Here is a 12,141-nt window from a genome sequence, read left to right as displayed (position 1 = left end):
GCAGAGATCCTGGGGAGAGTTAGTTAATAACTGATTTATGTTCAAACAAATCTTCTAAACCAAAGGCAGCCACAAATCCTTTCCGAAGATTATCAGATCCAAAAGTCAGTGACATTATGTTGCTGGGAGTTAGCCTGGTCTGCAGGGACTGCTCTGTCTGTGAGGAGTTTCCTCCCCTACATTTAGTAACTGGAGAAACTGCTAGAGGGACAAAACTAAAAACTAAACCCCCTACCTTTTCCAGCACCCACTTTTGGAATTCATTTCCTATTATCAGCTCCAGTGCCATTGAGAGGGGCCAGCTGTCCCCAGTGCACTGCAATAAGGCACTGGGTGAAGGAAGAGAAGAACCATCCCATCCTCAGCACAGCTGATGGAGCTGCTCCACCCCTGCAGCTCAGGCCTGTCCTCGACCTGCACGCAGCTGAAGGAAGCCAAAGGCTCCCTGTGCTGGTCCCTCACAGCTGCACACTCCCACCCAAGCTGCTGCAGGCTGGGCTGGGCAGATCTGCTCCCATCCTTTACAGGGACCATGTTTGCAGTCACAAACAAAAGAGGGATTTGCCTTATGAACTGAGAAAGACAAGCAGAACACCCTTAAGTTTGCTTTGCTGACATGGACAAGGCACAGACAGGTCCCTCTGTGGTGCACACCCAGGTGGGATACCTCGCCACCTTCCTCCTTCACCTGTGAAGGTAAAGATCACCTCTGCTCCCCTCCCCTCCCCTCTGTGCTGCCCCATCCCACAGGCACACACAGCCCCCCACCCCAATGAGGGGCACACGTGTGGTGGCTCCATGCAGCAGGAAAGAGCCCCTGGGACTCAGCACCTGGGAGAAGGAGTTTCTTTTTCTTCTTTTTCTTCTTCTGCTGCTGCTGCTTTGAGGGCAGAAGCTGTGCCTGGGAATCAGGATCACAGCTTGACCTTCTGCTGGGGCAGGCAGTATGTTCTGTCACAAAACCAGCACTTGTGTCCTGAGCCTTCGGTGACACCTCACCAGGGGAAACAGGCAGCACAAGCGCCCTTTGAGCTGGCAGGGTTTTCCCCACACTTGATGGCAGAGCAGAGGACGGTGTCCCAGGGCTCCCTGGGGAGGGAGCAGGACCTCTGCACTCCAGCAGGGTGTCCGGAGCCCCTCTGGCCGTGTCCGAGTGTCCGGCCGCTCGCCCCTGGCCGGCAGAACATGCCCCAGGGCCCTCAGTGCCGTCAGCTGCTGCCACGTGCTCCTCCCGGCGGCAGGATCTGTGGGTTAGGCCGCTGTCCTCAAGTTTCACACAGCTCTGGCAGGCCTCAAGTGACTGAGCATGATCAACCAGCCCTGCCGGCCGGTCCCCAAGGTCGGCTGGAAGGACAGTCACTGCACGGGATGCCTCTGTCTGCTGGAGCAGGCCAACCTTGCCAATGCCAGGTATCAAACCGCTCTTATCACAAACTGTCCCCATTCCTTCTCTGTCCTTGGTCTCGGATAGGTCTTGGATGTATTCAGTGCCCTTCTGAAGGCTTCCAGTCACCGCCTCGCTGGGGATGATGTCTGGATACAGCCCAGCACACGGGGCAGCTTCTGGCATCTCCGGGAAGACAGCGGAGCTTGTGGGGGACTTTGGCAAGAGGGGTGACCTCTCGTCAGGTGAGCCAGAGCTGCGTGGCTGGAAGAGGAGATCCGTGACTTGCCTGCAGCAGTTTGAAAAAAGGCCGTTTCCCATGCCTGGCTCATGCAGCACCGGATCAGAGCAATCAGCTGTGTTTCACACATACACTGGAGTCCCCACAAGGCACACTCCCACGGGCAGCCCGTGCCCTCCGCTGCCTGCTGGCAGTCAGAGGTGAGATTTCTCCAAAGGCAATGCCCCCTTGGCCCCAGCGGGGCAGGACACAGAGGGACCAGCAGCTGACTCCGCGCAGGATCCCACGTCCCGTGTGCTCACCAGGATTGGATGCTGGGCTCGCAGCAGTTTCCCCAAAGTGCTGCCTGGAGACTTTCATCCACCTTCACCCACCTTCATCCCCGGGACCCGCCGGGCGAGGAGCAGCTCTGGCAGCTCTGCCCCGCTCTGCTGTCCCGCTCAGCACAGCCCGGAGCTCACAGGGCACCCCGGGCACAGGGGGATGCTGGCCCCGGCAGGGACAGTTATAAATAGCCCCATCTCGAGTGCCACACCAGTGCAGCCTGGGACGGCCGCCGTGCCAAACCCGAGCAGTGAGCTGCATTGAATTACAAGGCGAGGGCAGTTACTATGGCACGCCCGGGCCCGGCACAGCCATCCATACTAAACAGGCCAGCACAAAGCGTTCAGGCACTGCACCAGTAAATAGATTCTAGACGAATTTTCTCTCCTCTCACACTGCTCTGCCACATAAAACACAAACAAACCACAAAACCACACATGCAATCCCCTAACACCTCTCCTCTCTCCATGCTACTTAAAGAAAATCACAGCGACTGGAGCGAGGATTATGAAAGCTGGAGTTTTCTCCAAGCGCCAGGTGGTCTGAGGTCTGGTCTCCAGGCTGTGGCCAAGCAGGTCACTGCTTGCCTCCAGTGGGGCTGTGCCACAGCCACAGGCTCCTCACCCTCCATCACCAGACATCCCTCCTTTGGCACAGGACAGGCCCAGGAGCTCTGGAGCCTCACAGCTGGGTACCCCTCAGTCCCAAGAGCCAGCACCAACTTTCACATCACAGGAGCATCGTGTTTTTCTTGTGATCTGTGATTTTTTAAGGACTTAGATGTACTGATAGCTTCAACTCCTCCTCCTTACCAAGAGGCCTCTGGGAAGAGGAGGAATGTCTTAGAAACACCTGGTCAGGTCTCATTTCTCCAACTCCAGCCAAAGCAAGCTCACAGCAGCCTGTATGTGTTAGCTGTAACCTGTGAATGCTGCTGTCAGTACAGCAAATGCAAATTAAATTTTAGTTGAATAATAAATGAAACTACATAAATAGCTTAATTAATCCAAATAAATTGACTAAATGAACAGGCATTAGCTCCAGAGATGGCCCTACTGAAAACATTTCTGCAGGACATCCCGCCAGGGGAGAGAGAGATGTGGAGGTGCCTCCCTGTGCCTCCCCTGCGGAAACCACAGCTTCCCAGGAACTTCCCATTTAGGTACAACAAGGACTTCTTTTAATAAGAGCCCACAGTGAAACATTAGAGCTGCTCTGCTGCCATCATTAAACTCAAATTGGTTTTAAGACATCTGTGGGCAGAGCTAGAAGCTCTGCATTTATTTCTCAGCAGCTTCACGCCACTGGGACTGGCTCAGAGAGAGAGAGCAGAGCGTGGTGAGGCTGCAGCCTGCAGTGCTCTCGGCAGGGCCAAGCCCCAGGACATCCACAGGGTCCCACAGCTGCTGGCTCAGGCACTTACAGGTGCTGAAATGTCTTGTGCTTTGTGTCTGGCACCCTGAGTTACCCACCCTGCACTCCACACCTGGGAACTACATTCAAACCCATTTGTAAACTTTCTGTCTGGCCAAAACTTCTCAGGAATCTAGCCTTGAAACTGGCTGTGTGGGTGACCCTGCTACAATAACATGCAAACATCACAGAAATCAGGCACAAAGAGTAGGACTAATGCAAAGTGCAAAGATCAGCACCAACAAAAACATTAACGGTGTCAGGAAGAGCATGCTTCTCAAATTTCAAGAGAGCCGAAGGAAGGAGTTGTATTTCAGACAGAAACCACGAACCAGATAATTCTCCAAGTCTCTGTGCCTTACTCTTGCACATACCTCAGTTTCAGAAAGCTGCTGGGACAGCAAGAGCAGGGAACCAACCTGTGGTTTTCTGGGCAGGGTTTGCAGGGGAGATCTGACAGCTGCCATGTCCTCAGCAGCTCCAGCTGCCCTGCCCTGTGTCCATCACCCACTGCCCCGAGCTGCTCAGGCACACACAGCTCTGGGGACAGGACAGGACAGGACAGGGCAGCTCTGCCTGCAGCAGCCCAGGAAACCTGCCTGTCCCACAGGAACCCCTCTGCCAGGGACATGAGTGATCCCACCCTGCCTCACACAGTGCCCTGACCCGAGCTGGCACCACAGCCCACCTCAGCCTGCCCCTGAGCCTCCAGGCTGTGGGGAATTTGTGGGCTCAGAGACACCGACAGCAGAGACAGGGCACACAAGGTACTCGGCATGGCACAGCTTGCCAACAGCCAGCATTCCCACTCTCATCCAGTCCCAAGGGCAGGAGGTGGCCAGTGGGGACTCTGGGAAGCAGGGCTGGCCTCAGGCTAATCTGACCCACTGCAGCTGTGGGCAAGATTCACGATCCTGCAGTTTGATGTCATGGCACATAACCACATACAACCTCTCTGAGCCTGCAGCCTCTTCAACAGCTTGGACTAGAGACTTTCTCCTTAAAGTGAAAGACGAACTAAGGAAAGGCTTTTTTGGAAAAACACGCCAATCAAAAGCTAATCCCAACACAGCCTTGCTACTATGGCAAAAACCTGACCTACTGCCAGAAGTGTCAGCCACTGCCACCTCAGGAGGAACCACGCGCTGGTTTTCATCTTTGGGACACTGTCCAAGCACTGCCCCAAGGACTGGCATTGCTTCTCAAATGCAAATTAAAAAAATGCACGAACTTCAGACCTGCAAAGCTTCTAGAAATAACAACTTTCCAGCACAACCAGTGGAGCACAACACAGGAGAGTAAAGCAAGTGCTGGGAAGCTGCACCGGGAGAGGGGTGTGCTGCCAAGTTTAGTCATGTACAGACAATGAAGGTAAACACAGGACTCTGCAACATGGTGCTGGCTTTACTGTGCACAAGGCAGTTCTGAGTCTGCAGGTGGATTTATCTCAGTGCGTGTTCCTGACCTACTTACTTCCACTTTTCAGCTGGGAAACCCAGGAGCAAGGCTGCTCAGGCAGAGCAGAGAGCTTCCACTGGGAGCTCAGCTCTCATCCCACTGACAGAACCGCCCTGAACACGATCCCCTCGAGCTCCCATCCCTCATCCTGCCCTACGCATGCCGTGTTATCACACCCCTTTCCTCTTCTTAACCTTGTAGCAGTGATCAGATTTCTCTTGCACAACTTTCCTCTGACTGTCCCCTCCAAGCCTGTTGGAGCTGCATATTAAAAACCCTGACTTGCCAGCAATTCAGTCCTTTCCAAAACACCAGTGAACCTCCAAGGTTGGGCAACAGACAGCGATAGCAGATCCCCAGATTAAGAACTGGCCTTCTGACCTTGTTGCTAATGCACAGCCACACTTGCCTCCACAGCAGTTTTCCATTAACACCTGCATTCTCTGCTGCTCTAACAGGAGATGTCTGAGCAGGGGTGGCTGGGCAGCTTGGGATTGGAGGGATTGAACTAGGAGAAAACAGATCTGGGCAAGGCAAGGTTGAAAGGCATTTTATGGTAGCTAGAAGTATTGCTAAACTTGTGAGAAGCTGGTTCTAAGGCAGTAAAGACTGTAGGAATAAAACAATCCAAGAAACACTGCACACAATGGCTGCCTCTGATCTCACACCAGCTGATAGGAAAGGTAACCTAACCCCAAACTGTGCCCATCAGAAATCACTGCAGGAACACCAACTGTCCATTCTTTTGCCCTCAGAAGGACAGAGTAAGTCTCAACAGTTTCCAGGCTGGGGGAAGAGAGCAGCAGCCATCACCCTCTCAGCTGGCACAGAGCCCAGCACCTGAGCCTGGCACAGCCCCAGGGGGGTTTCTGCAGCAAGGAGCCCACCCCCAGCCCACCCACAGCTCCAGGGACTGAGAGCTGCCCTCAGACACAGCCAGGCCTGCCCGCACAGGTGCTCTCAGGCCACACACAGCAGTGGGGACACCAGAGCCTGGACCCAGAGCTGTGAGGCCGATGCCAAGGTGGCCAGGCTGACCCTGCTGTCCCTGAGGAGACCTTCCCCTGCTCCTCCCCAGATCCCAGGTGAGCAATCCTGCAGTGCTGAAACACACACAGGATTTTCCCACCTTCCATCCTCCCCCAGCCATCAGCTGTGGCTGGAGAGGCAGGGATTACACTACAGGACTCTCTAACCCCGGGCTGGCACCGCAGGTGGGATCCTTGCTCCAAACCCAGCACGTGGGTGGGAGGGGGAGGCACCAGCCCTGAGCTTCCCACTCCTGAACCGCATCCAACCTGCTCCACCACCAAACGCCAGTGAACTTTGCTTTGGGTGACAAACTTCAAAAATCCACCATAAACTCAGCGGGGGCTGGAGGCACCGTGTGTGTCAGGCCGGGGACTCAGTGCCCCAGGAACAAGGGCAGCCACAGCCACTTCTGTGCCTCCTGCTTGTGCCTTAGAGAGCACAGAAAAGAGCTGGGGCTGAGATGGGTGCTGGGCTTACAAGGTTTGAAGATAAAGCACCAAAGTGAGCAAAGCCAGGGCAGGTGGGGGATCTCAGGGCCGGTGCCAGGCTGGAGGGAGGTGGCACTGGGAGCAGTGGGGACACGGAGCTGCTCACTGTGCCCGGCCTGAGACACCCGGGCTCCAGCACAGAGCGAGAACAGCCAGCGAACAACGAGTTAAACCCGCAATTTCGAGCCTCTGCCCTTTCCAGGAAAACTCTCTCGCTTCTGACTATTTTCTGACATGTCAGCGGCGGCCGCGGCGGGAACTTCCCGGGGGGCTCGGCCCTGTGCGACCCCCGGCCCGTGTCCGTGTGTCCGGCCGTGTCCGTGTGTCCGGCCGTGTCCGTGTGTCCGTGTCCAGCCCCAGGCGGTGCCGGGCCAGCCCCGCTCCGGGAACAGCCCGGGAACAGCCCCGGAGCAGCCCCGCTCCCCGGGCCCGGCACGGCCCCGCTCCCGGCCGGGCCCCCCCGCGGCCGCGTGGTGGAGCGGCCCATGAAGGTGACCTTCACCGGGCCCGGGGCTCCCGCCCGGCCGTGCCGGGCCCGCCCAGCCCCGGGGGCCGCCTGCCCCCGCCTTCCCCCGGCCCGGCCCGGCCCGGCCCCGCTCCGGCACGGGAGGAACCCGAACGGCGGGGCCCGGCCCGCTGCGGCCTCCGGCACCCGGCACAGCCCCGGGCTGTGAGCGCCTGCCCGAGGCGCGGCGGGGCGCGGGGCCCGGCACGGCTCCTCTGTGGGGACAGAACCCCCCGGGCCGGGGCAGCGGGAGCAGCACGGCCCCGCGGAGAGGCGCCCCCGGGCCGCCCCACCGGGCTGTCCCCGGCCGGGACGAGCCGCCCGAGTTACCAGAACCGCCCCGGATCCCCACCCCGGCCCCGCAGAACCCCCGCGCCCTCCCCGGCGGGCCCGAGAGCCGCGGCACCGGAGAGGGAGAGCGGTGGGCTCGCACAGCGGGACGGGCACCCTCGGGACGGGCACCCCCGGCGCGGCAGGCCGCGGGCCGGCTCCTTACCGGGGCGCTGCTGTGTGTCCGCGGGCCGGCTGCCGCGGGGCGCCGGGGGCTGCTGCTCCCCGCCCTGCGCGGCCGGCACGGCGGCCGGCGGCATCTCGCCCGCTCGGATGACCATGGGCCCGCCGAAGGACAGCGCCGTCCGCCCGCCCGCCGCCCCACGTGGTGCGGCCCCGCCGCCGCTACGGCGCCCGGCACGGCCCAACCCCCGCCACAGCGCTGCGCCTTAAAGGGGCCGCGCCCCCGGCAGCGCGCACCGCCCGCACCGCCCCGGGTACCCCCAGGGAGACCCCCCAGCCCCGGGAAGGGTCACCGGCCCCCTGCCCGGAGGCACCGGGGTGGGCACACACAGCTCAGAGCCCCGGGCTGCCCTCGATGCCCATCCCTCATCCTGCCATACACAGCCGTGTTATCACACCCCTTTCCTCTCCCTAACCTTGTAGCAGTGATCGGATCTTGTAGCAGTGATCGGATTTCTCCTGCACAACTTTCCTCTGACCGCCCCTCCAAGCCTGTTGGAGCTGCCTGTTAAAAACCCTGACTGCCAGCAATTCAGTCCTTCCCAAAACACCAGTGAACCTCCAAGGCTGGGCACAGACAGCGAGATGAGCCCTGGTGTTGGTGCAGCAGATTTTGGGTGGGTTTGGGTGGGAAGGGACCCCCCCCCAGTCCCGTTCCCTGCCTGTTCCACCGGCACCTGCCCCAAACCCCGCGGGGACCCGGCAGGTGGAATTTCTGCAAACCGGAGTCTGTCCCTGCAGCCGTGCAGGAAAATGTGTTGGGAAAATCTTTAATTGTAACAAATAATGGTTAGTGATAGGTTAAAAAAAACCCAGAACAGCACTCAACAACAACAACAAAACCCAAAAAACCCCTCAAAAAAACCCAAAACAAAACAAAACAGAAAACAAAAAAAATTCAAAAATCCCCAAAAAACCAAAAAAAACCCCCAAAACCCCCCAAAACCCCACAAAAATCCCCACAAAAAAACCCAAAAAACCCACAAAAAACCCACAAAAAACCCCCAAAAAACCCCTAAACAAAACAAAACAAAAAAACCCAACAAAAAAAGAAACAAACAAACAAACAAAAAACCACCCAAAAAACCAAACCAAAACAAAAAACCAACCAAACAAAAACAACCAAACCCAACCAAAACAACAAAAATTCAATCCGAACTTTCTTAATAAAGGATGTTCTCTAATGTTTGATCTTCGTAACTTTCAAGTCTAATTAACAAGAAGAGATATTTAATTAATGAAACAGCAGCTAACGAGCAAGCTGTAAGTGATGTCCATGTGGTAGAAAAGCAAAGTTCAGGGCTTGACGTGATTCAGCCATCTCAGGCCTGGGGGAGGAGGTTAACACGGCTGGGGAGGAGGGATGTTGTCACTAATAATGGACACAAAGAGTGCAGAATTTATGGGCCACAAGGACATCTAGCAGGACTCCCAAGATAAGGAATAACTAATAAAACTAACTCGGTGTTTTGTTGAGCTGAAATCAGCTCCAAATAGGTAAAAGGTAATTCTGGCCATCAACCCACAGAGCACTGATGCTGGAAATCCACCCAAAAGAAGAGAAAGGCTAATCAGCATGGGAAGTGGAGAATCATTAACCAACAGAGAATACTAATTAATGAGAGAACTTTGTAACTTGTAGCCAATGGACACTAATTCCTCTGTTTGCTAAAATGTATGAATTGTTAAAAGTTTTGATAATTGCCATACATTGCTGGGTGGAACAATGTACCCCCATGTACCCAGGGCTGGATAATGCCAACTCTCATTTCCCCTTTTTCTGTGTCACTGCCCAATCTGGCCTTGAACACTTCCAGGAATGGGGCAGCCACAGCTTCTCTGGGCAGCCTGTTCCAGGCCCTCCCCACCCTCCCAGGGAAGAATCTTCCCAATATCCCATCTAACCCTGTCCTCTGGCAGCAGGAAGCCATTCCCCCTTGTCCTGGCATTCCAGATCCCCATAAATGACGCCCCCATCTACCTGCAGCCCCCTGTAAGAACTGAGGTGTCACTCTGAGGACTCCTCAGAGCTGTGGAAGAGCCCTGGGGGAGTGAGGTAGGAGCCAGTCCTGGGATGGAGACAGAAATGCTTCTGGTTTGTGGCTGGAGGTCTCACATTCTGGGGCAGGACAGCACCACCCTCTGCAGATTTCAGTCTCTTTATTAAGAAAAAGGCATATTACAACAACTCCTAAAGTACATCTCCATACTCTAGTCTCGGGGTGTTAACACGTTTTGAAAAGCACTTGGTTAAAAAGCAAAGTCAACATGAATATTGTCCTGGCAAATAATGGTGACATGTAGCAGAACGAACATTCAAATAAAGCAGAGCAGTGTCAAACCTTTGGCATCTGTCCCTCTGCAGCGGCGCTCCCCAGCACGAGGCACAGGCGTTTATTGTTCTCACTGAGCTCCACTAACTCAGCCAAGGACAATATTTTTGCTCCAACGAGACCACAGCTGCTCTGGGACCAGGGGAAGCTGAGACCAGAAGTGCTGCCCTCCTCATCCCTGTGCCAGAGCCCTCTCAGGGGTGCCAGCACACCTCTGGCCGGGCAGAGGGGATGTCCCCACCCCACTGGGGTGACAGTGACCTTGAAACACACAGACAGTGCTGTCTCTGCAGGGCTGGGGGGGCTGCAGGGCTGAACCCACAGCCCCTGGGCAGAAGGGCCTGTTGCTTCAGACATGCAAAGATTTGGGGCATTCCCAGGGCCTGATAGTCTAATTCCTGCAATAATTGCAACAGCAGGAAAGGGGAGCTTTCTTGGAAGCTGCAAGATGACTGGAATCTATCGGGAAGAGCCAGGAGGCATAACCGCACCCCGGCCAGGGAGGACCAGGCACCCTTTGGGTGTGGGTTGGGTGCACGTCTCACACACCAGCAGCTTTGCTCCCCTGCTCCTGCCCAAAGGTGAAATGAGAGGGTGGGATGGAGGGATTGGATGTGGTGGCACCACCAGTGTCACCCTCTGTGTCCTGCCCAGAGGCACCATCCCTTCATGGGGCTGGGACAGGGCCAGAGCCAGCGAGGAGGACACAGCAGCAGAAATGGGGCCCTGGGGAGAGCAAAGGGCAGCTCTGACCATGAGGGGACACGGTGCTTTGATCCTTGTGCTTTAACAGGCCCGGTGGCTCCTCCTCAGCCGCTGTCTCATCGATCCTGAGCTCCTCCTGCTCACCCACAGCACTGCTGATCTTATCCACTGATCTCAGACGCCTGCATGAGGCAACCCAGAGGCATAAGGGAGTTCTCTCCCGTCCTGTTGCATTCCCTGCAGGACTTGGCAGCCTGGCCCAGACAGAGCAAGAGGGTGACAAGAACAGGCGTGCACTGAGGAGTCACCACAGCTGGGCTGGCTCATCGGGGCTGCTGGGACTGGGGGCTGCTGCTCTAGGAAAAAGGCAGGATGGTGTGGCTTCACTGGGGCAGCAGGAGCCACTTCACAAGGCTGGACACCAGGACTCTGAAAGGTTCACCTAACCCCCAAAAATGAAAGTCCTTTGTGCTGCTGATTTACCTTCCTAGTGTGGAGAGCCTGGGGAGAGCTTGGGAAAAGCAGAGCAATCCCTTCACACTGCTGGCTCCAGCCACTTCAGGAAGGATGTTTCTTGCTGTGTCAGTGCCACCTCTCCTGGGCACCTGGGAAAGAGCCTCCTCAGTCCCTCAGAGCACCCATCAGCTGGGCCAGACCTGGCTTTGCTTGTGATTCACAGAAAGCTTTCCCCTGGGACGCCAGCAGGGCCTGGCCCCAGTTCAGACTGTCTGCACAGAGCCATGCAGCAGTGGGGAGCCCAGTGGGGATGGGGAGGACACGGCTGGGAGCTCTTAGATTAGCCCCAGCAAACACATTCAGAAAATATGGCTTTTTAGTTAACAGGGTCGAGAAGGAGAACTCCCTGACTAATCTGCCCAGGGTTAAAGTAAGTCCAGGGGAGTGTGCACCCCACTGCCAGCACTGGCCCTGCCATGGCAGGTACAGCGGGTGCATCTTCCCCCATCCACTGCTCACCTCACACCTGCTGCAAGGTGCATTTGAGACATCACTTTCTCAGATAGCATTAGGAAAAATAACAACAATAATAATAATAACAGTAACATAATAATAATAATAATAATAATAACAAGGAAAAGAGATATTACCAAACGAAACACATCAATTCCACAAGCCTCTGCAGAGCTACAGAGCGAGAGGGGGTGCAGAGGAGAGGAGCTGTTGGTCTGCAGACAGCTCCCAGCACGTGGTGGTTTTACACACACACAAGACGTTGTTTAACAACCGAGCGTTATTGCTTTGCTTCCATGGCCAGTCTAATCATTAAGCTTTACAAGTCAACATCAAACCCTGCCCGTTCCATCCTGAGCACGTTGGTGGTGGTGGCTGCACTCCTCAGTCTGTGCTGGCGGGCTCAGGTCGGAGCTGTGTGTGCCCTTTGGACTCCTGAGAGTGCAGAGCACGGGCTGAATGCACCTACAGATCCCTGGTATATCTTACAGGCTAAGGGCTAGCTTAGTGCAACGGGGGGAGTCTGTGAGAGCCCCCCACTCCAGGAGGGGAGGGCAGGCCCTGCCTGGGCCCCAGTGGCTCCTCAGGCTCCCGGTGGCTCCAGCAAGCCTTATCAGTAAAAAATAGGAATACTGTCTTTTTGATTTTTTTTTTATAATTTTGATCGCTTTGATCATTTTATATAAATACAAAGATTAAAATAATTTATCTCAACATTATTTCTATTACAATCATACAGTGTTTTCCCTTCAAAACAAGTGCATGTACGTGTGTGT

At 55.8% G+C, this 12,141-nt stretch overlaps 1 protein-coding gene across 2 annotated transcripts in view; it reads right to left on the bottom strand.

Annotated features, from left to right (window-relative positions):
• Positions 1-7,456, bottom strand: part of CLUH (clustered mitochondria homolog) — a gene marked incomplete at its 5' end in the record, with an annotated part of 31,889 nt that extends 24,433 nt beyond the window's left edge. The window contains one exon of one of the 2 annotated variants that reach the window (XM_083875244.1): positions 7,342-7,456. In XM_083875244.1, the coding sequence (XP_083731370.1) occupies positions 7,342-7,456 (115 nt within the window). Of the gene's footprint in view, positions 1-831; positions 1,721-7,341 lie in introns of those variants that run through there. The other variant, XM_083875243.1, reaches the window with a different exon arrangement.
• Between the last annotated feature and the right edge of the window lie 4,685 nt (positions 7,457-12,141).

The sequence above is a fragment of the Zosterops lateralis genome (assembly GCF_965231275.1).
Source record: "Zosterops lateralis genome assembly, chromosome: 19".
NCBI classification, from domain to species: domain Eukaryota; kingdom Metazoa; phylum Chordata; class Aves; order Passeriformes; family Zosteropidae; genus Zosterops; species Zosterops lateralis.
Note: the sequence above shows the minus strand (reverse complement) of the source record. Positions and strands in the feature narration are given on the sequence as shown.